Source organism: Nanorana parkeri, unplaced genomic scaffold (genome assembly GCF_000935625.1).
Source record: "Nanorana parkeri isolate BGI_ZX_2015 unplaced genomic scaffold, ASM93562v1 scaffold432, whole genome shotgun sequence".
Classification (NCBI taxonomy): domain Eukaryota; kingdom Metazoa; phylum Chordata; class Amphibia; order Anura; family Dicroglossidae; genus Nanorana; species Nanorana parkeri.
The window spans coordinates 1,125,875-1,132,815 of NW_017306700.1; the positions used below are offsets into that span (position 1 = coordinate 1,125,875).

At 40.0% G+C, this 6,941-nt stretch overlaps 1 protein-coding gene across 1 annotated transcript in view; it reads left to right on the forward strand.

The window, feature by feature from the left end:
• The window catches only part of LOC108789947 (estradiol 17 beta-dehydrogenase 5-like), a 28,956-nt gene extending 22,556 nt beyond the window's left edge, over positions 1-6,400 (forward strand). The window contains exons 7-9 of the mRNA XM_018560097.1: positions 281-446; positions 3,401-3,483; positions 6,254-6,400. Of these exons, the coding sequence (XP_018415599.1) occupies positions 281-446; positions 3,401-3,483; positions 6,254-6,296 (292 nt within the window). The 3' untranslated portion in view covers positions 6,297-6,400. The remainder of the gene's footprint in view (positions 1-280; positions 447-3,400; positions 3,484-6,253) is intronic.
• Positions 6,401-6,941: the final 541 nt, after the last annotated feature.

Consider the following 6,941-nt stretch of genomic DNA (forward strand, 5'->3'; position numbering starts at 1 on the left):
ATATATATTAATCTCAGATTGCCCTTGCTTCCTCTGATATCGTGCGAGACTTCAAGTCCCCAGCTTACTGAGTGGTCACATGATCATTATTCCAAGAATTATCAGTTGTCTTATCAGTTTGGCATTTTCTTCATGCTGCAGAAAAAGGAATGGCTGAAGCCATGTTTTTTAGAGCACAGCATAACACAGGGCATCTCACACTCAAAGATCTCCAACATGCTGGGAAATCTATTCAAATTAGAAATAAAACATTGAGCTTTCTCTGTTTCCTTCCGTGCAGGATTGGTAAGAATTGGCCTGTTCTCCTTAAAGATCCAGTCCTGAATGATATAGCGGGGAGGCTCAAACGGACAGCGGCCCAGGTGGCTCTGCGGTATCTTCTGCAGAAAGGAATTGTCGTTCTTGCAAAGAGCTTCACGGAACATAGGATCACAGAGAACCTGCAGGTACCAACTGTGGTCTGACTGATGTAACAGCTTCACCTAGGTCAGCACTATTGTGCTGGAGAATAGTTCAGACTCTTAAAAGTTATTTTCTTCCATAATGAATATTTTTCTTTACTTTCTGTCCTAATGACAAAGCAGGAAATAAGAGGAGATCTCTTAAAAGTGAGCCATTGTCCCTTCCTAAAACATTGCCACCAAACCAGGTTCCCCCATTTGAAGATTTCTCATTAACCTATTCCCATGATAACTCAAATGTTTTGGATTACCCATCACTTTCTGTTCCAGAGACAATGATTACCCGGACCGATAGTGGGCATTCTCTCTAATGGGGACACAGATCAGAACAAATAAGAACTCTTCTACATCAAGTTTGGTTTTACATATACTTAAGGGATCCATTTCTAAAGCTGATCATACACTGGTAGATTTTCATACGAATGTTCATAAGAGAAATCTCACCAGAACATTCGATAATTCCATCAAAGACTTGTAGAACGTCGTTCCAAATTTTGTTTGATTTTAACATTCGGTTTTGGAATTAATAGAGTTTATCCAACTACAACCAAAATTCACTGTTAGAATTTGTTTGAGAAAAAAATCTCCATCCTGCTCCTTCAAATTTTTTGCCCCCATTAAATAGTAGAAAATCGAATGAACATTCCCAAAACTATTTTTTAGATGAAAATCTACTGGTGTATGACCAACTGACTCCCACCCTGTGCCATAACCTTTATTTGAAAAACAAAACACAAAGACAGATTTTGACAAGTTCTTCATCCCAAACCCCCCCATACCCCTCCAAAAGAAGTGTCCATCAATGTAGTCCCCAGGTCAGTGACATTGTTCAGTGGTGTAGATCCTCGTCAATCATGATAGACGAAGGCCACCGACTTAATGAAACAAAAAATCCCAGCTGCCTGCCACCACGTCCGAACCCACGAACTCTAATGAATGCTTTGGTCCTGAATGTAAACAAAGGGTAACGGAGCGAATCATAAAGTCATGAGACTTGTTCCACCCCTTTGTTTACATTCCATTACAGGACCGAGAGCTGTAATGTAAACAAAGGAGTGGACCAAGTCCTGTGACGTCACAACTCGCCCTGCCCCTTTGTTTACCTTCTGAACCTTAACTATTAACAAAATGTAGCTTATTTGTGTATTATTCATCTGTAGTGATACACAAATAAGGTACAGCTTTGTTAATAGTTAAGGTACTTGAATGAATTTTTAAGATTTCACTTAGTTTAGGGCCACTTTAACTTCAGGGAAAGGAGGCTTGGACCGACATGTCCAGAAAAAAAAAGATCAACCAGTCAGTCATAGGCTAATGCTTGACTTCAGGGAGAGATATGTAAATGATAAGAAGGATGTTTTCTAAAGAACAAGTAAACTCTTAAGGAACTAAGTATGGATGTAAGAGCATCTTAAAATGTAGAGAGAAAGAACAAACCCTTAAGCTGGAAAAAAATGTAGGGAGTAATCCGGAATTCTTTTTAAGGACAGGCAGGGGTGATCAACAGCACCTATATAAAAGGTTTAGGCAGGGGTGAGGATTTAATAACATGAACTTTGCATACAAAGAATTCAGAAGCAAGAGGATTGTAAATATACCTTCCTATAGGTGTTTCAGGGGTGTGCTAGCCACCCTGCAACCTGCATAACCAGATAGCAAATATATGATGATATAAATTATCCTTGTAAAAGGAAAAATCCTTTACTGGTGAACTAGAGGTAGGAATCCCAATATTAGCACTAGGATTACTGGTCTGATAGAGAAGAGGACAGAAGAAAGAGTCTAGACCTTCTCAGAAGGTTGCAGCTTGGTTAACGATCGAGGATCTATCCTCCAGTAATCAGTCAGGTCCCATGAAGTGTTCATGACTTACATTATCCCATTTAGGGGAAATTTGTACCAGGTTAGCAGAGTCTTCTGCCTTTTGACCCTCCAGGAAAGCACATGACCTTCCAACAATGGATACTTCTTTGCTAGAAAGAAAGGAAGCATACTCAGGTGCAGAACCCTGCTCTTCAAAGTAGGGATGAACAGATGAGGGGATCCTGAATCCAAACTGACTGTAGATGAAAAAAAGAAAAGGGTCTGCAAAAAGCCACAATTGAGAGCCCAGTGCACAAAGGGCACATTCCAGGCTAGTATTACAATGTTCAGAGAACAACTATAAAAGTTAGGAAACAGGGTTACACACTGAGGCTGTGCCACGGCTCCCAGACCCGGAGATCATTCTGCCGCTCAAATAAACCCCATGGTATTTGGTATGTGCTGAACGAGCATTCTGCAGTTAACAGTACACAAAGGTCTGGAAAGCGTCACAATGCAGAGCTCAGTGGCTGAAGGTCACATTCCAGGCTAGCCCCGTAATCCTCTAGACCAGTGGGGTCCAGGAATGGTCTCCAAAGCTAATGCTACAGATATGCCAAACGCAATAGCTGCTATTTTAAGACTTCAAGACTTGCTTAAGCAGCATTTTCAACATCTTGACTACAGTCACCGGAGAAAAAATAGTCAGTCAGTGCTGGAGGATCGGTGAGGGGAGGGGGGGAATCCCTGTGGGGAGCGGTGAGTGATAGTCATCGCTCTCCGCAGGGAGATGATCAGGAAGTGAGCAAACGGCGGTATGTTTTTGCTCCCTTGCCGATCAATAGAGTCGACGTGTGACAGCTTCATTTTCACACGTCGACTCTAACTATGAGAATTAATGTAATTCACTCGCCTCATAGTTCTCCCTCAAGAATTCCTATGATTCCTGTGTCCCTTATTGGATGATTAAAAAAAATAAACAGAAGTTCATTATCAGATTTTACATAGACTTCAAGTGTAGACTTTAAGCTGTATCGAAGAACCAGTTGAACTATGCTTATTGGGTAACAAAGTGCAAAGTACAATGACAATGTCCAAATGACCACACATGTATGCCAATTCTGTTTTGTCTGCAGGTAACTGACTTTGAGCTGGGGGAAGAGGACATGACATCTCTTGACGCTCTGAATAAAAATCTGCGTTATGATAATATGTCTATGTAAGTATCATGCTGCTGATATTATTGTCATGTTTTAATTGGTAAGAACCAGTCAACCTATATATTTTAAGTAGGGATGCACCAAAATGAAATTTTTAGACCGAAACTAAAACTTTTTGTCAGGCCGAAACCGAAAATTAGTTTTTTTCCCCAACCTTTTTAAAATAGAAGAAACCTTTAGAAGCACCTGCATATAAAAAAAACAATCCATCCAATCCTTTTTTCCTCTTTTTTGTTTTAATGTGATTACATGGATTGTTTATTAGATACAGGTGCCTCTAAATGTTTCTCCCTCCCTCCTATGCGACATGTTATTTTAGAGCGGTTGGTGTTGGTGCACAACCAGCTATGACTAAAGCTGGCCATACACCTTCCAATTATCTGCAGATTTTCTCTGGTCAGATGCAAAAGTTGCAACAGATTCCTCCATCTACACTTAACTGTGTGTATGGAGTAATCTCCACCTGGGCCAATCTGTTGCACTTTTTCCATCTGACCACAGAAAATCTGCAGATAATTGTAAGGTGTATGGGCACCTTAAGGCAGAGTAAGGCATAAACACGTCAGCGTTTAGTTTTTTCATACAGATGCATGTGGAATACAATTCTATTTTCTTGGGAAGAGCATTGTGTGCCAGTTTTGCAGTTTTTGAGACAATTACTCCAGAAGAGGGTTAACTGTGCACCAAATGTGGATTACAAGGATGCATCATAGGGGTGAGCTGTGTGTTTTGTGTTTTTAGTCTTAGTCCTGAGAGGCCATTGAGACATACAGGCACAATCCAATCACCCTCAGACAAGAAAGACCGCAGAGGAAGGAGGAATAACTAGACGCTTGGCTGGATGTAGCACTATCGATGTAAGTCGAGCAGGAAGAGGGAGGTTGTTTTGGCTTATTAGTGAGAATAGCAATAGTGATTCGGGAATGTCTTCTGTTCTACCCAATTGATTTCCCCCCTGAGCATCATGATTGGTTTCCCATAGTACAGAGATTGTCACCTAACCCATCCAAAAACTCCCAGATTTGGCAACAGTCATCTCTGGTTTACGGGCAGCTTTGTATTGGGTAGTTTAGCAATAACACCCTAAGACTTGATTAATTTGGTAACTTGTAATCTTAGACATAATGGTGGTTTAGCAGTTAGAAATGCGATAGAATTGGACATTTTTGGGTTTCGTAGCCCCGGTTATTGTCCATAGTTGTTCTGTCTGCTTCTTCCTACTAGCCAGGGAGCCTACTGGTAAATGAACTGGTTTCCCCTCATTGTGGCCCTAAATTGTGCCATTGATGCAGGGATGTAAGACTGTAGGCTTTTCATGGGCGGGTAAATTTAACATAATATACACTAGACTAGAAAAATTAAATAAACAATGAAAGCGAGTGTGCAATCTTATAAAAGATTCTTGATTCTTCATGTCTTGGCAGGTAGAGCCATGGGGGACACCATGCAAAGTAAACTTTTTTTCAAATAAATTCTTGCAGGTTTTCAAAAATGTGTTAAAGTGGACCTTTACACTCAAAAATCAAATTCTACCAAAGTATCCCTCTCTGTATGATGATTAATAATAACATAGACATGTCAGGTGTAAAATGCTGTGATTTTGAAATACTTACACTTGCAGAGCATTCACTTCCTGCTTTGAAAGTGCAAAATGACTTCAATTTGCCAAAGCAATGCACACTGAGATTGCCTTGTCATCAGCAGAGCATTGCTGGGAAATCTCATGTGTAATTTCGTGAGATCTCAGGGAAAGTCACATGTGCCAGAGTTTCAGGAAGTAAAGGGAGATATAATAATCTGCCCTCAGTAAACATGGCCACTGTGAGAAGACTGGGAAAGAAAAGAAAAATAAGGAATGCAAAGAATACAAAGCTGACGGTTATCCAGAAGTATGTGTTTGCAGATTGTCATTACTAAACATTTCTAAAGGTGTGTTTGTTGTTATTTTAAAGATATGGGAAAAGGTCCGCTTTAATGATATATAGCTAGTTCATAAAACAGGGGGAATTACATTAAGTTCTTAAAAAAAAAAACCTGTACTAAGAAAAATATAAAGGCTGACATTACTGACATATGCTGAAAATTCTAGTTGCCTGGCTGGCATGCCAGTGTTCCGGCTTTAGTACTTTTTGCGTCATTGAGAAGATGTTTTGACTTCACTCTGATTTTACTGGAGGCATGCTTGTCCTGGGTGAATGGCTCAAGATTTTCAAGGCCAAAGATAGCACAGCAAATAGTATTTGTGAGAAGAAGTAAGCTGTGGGAGCCAACAAAATTGTATGAACATATGTTTTTCATTATTGTGTATCTGACCCCCAAAACAAAAATGGAATATATTGCAGCTTACCAATCCTTAGATATGGTTTCATTTTTCTTTTTTACAGGCAATTTCCAGCTTTATTTTTCTACAGGGGAGCAGCAGTTACCCAAGGACAGGGCTACAAAACACCTCTCTTTCTTCTCTTCACCATAACATGGAGGGAGCGGTGGGGGGGAGGGGGGTAGTGTTCTGTAGTCCCCAGGGACAACTTAGAACAGTTTAATTGATAACAGTCAACAGAGGCAGAGAGCACAGGAAGTTATCAGGTCATGCAATTTCTGGCAGAATCAACAGGTGTTTTTTGCCCTTATTGAACAGCTATAACAACATGCTTTGAATAGTTAACAGACCAAAAGATTCGCTGTTGGCGTTTAAACTTAATACTCGACTGTAATAAAAAGTATTAAAAAAGTTGTTAAAAAGGTAATAATCGTGTTTTGTTCTTGTAGGTGGGAGGACCATCCAAAATACCCTTTTCATGACGAATTTTAACACAAATCCTGGATGGATTGATAAGCACTCTGTGTGCTTAAATATATGAAGATACAACTGAAATGATGGAGAACAAAGGAATATGTGTAACCATTTACTGCTTTGTATAACCACTTAGAATAGAGAAAAAAAAATATGGATAGTGACCAACACTTTATATTAATAATGCTAATAGTAGCGATCTGTTGATGAAATCTATAAAGCTTGGTGCTTTGGATAGTTATTTGCACCTAACACAGGGGTAGGCAACCTTCTGTTGTCTTGGAACTACACACTTCACTTTGACAGCCACTGGTATGACTGCCAGAAAGAGAGAGATGATGGGATTGTTTAGGCTCGACACAGCTTGCATGCCATGGTTGCCTACCCCTGCTCTAATATCTATAGGCACCTTTACTAATACTGGCCAAGCTACATATGTCAGCGTGTAAACGTTGTATCTGGTAGGTCTGACCCACAACAGGTGAGCAGATCTGCAAACCGGAGTGCAGAAGAGCTTCTGATCTTCAGTCTTTTCCAGATTAGTGGCTCAGAATCTACTGAAACCAGAGGATTGCTATGATAGCTACACAGTTCTAGATCAAGAATGGCAATCCCTGTGTTTCTCACAGAATATGTTTTAAAGCAATAAACCCAATCAATAAA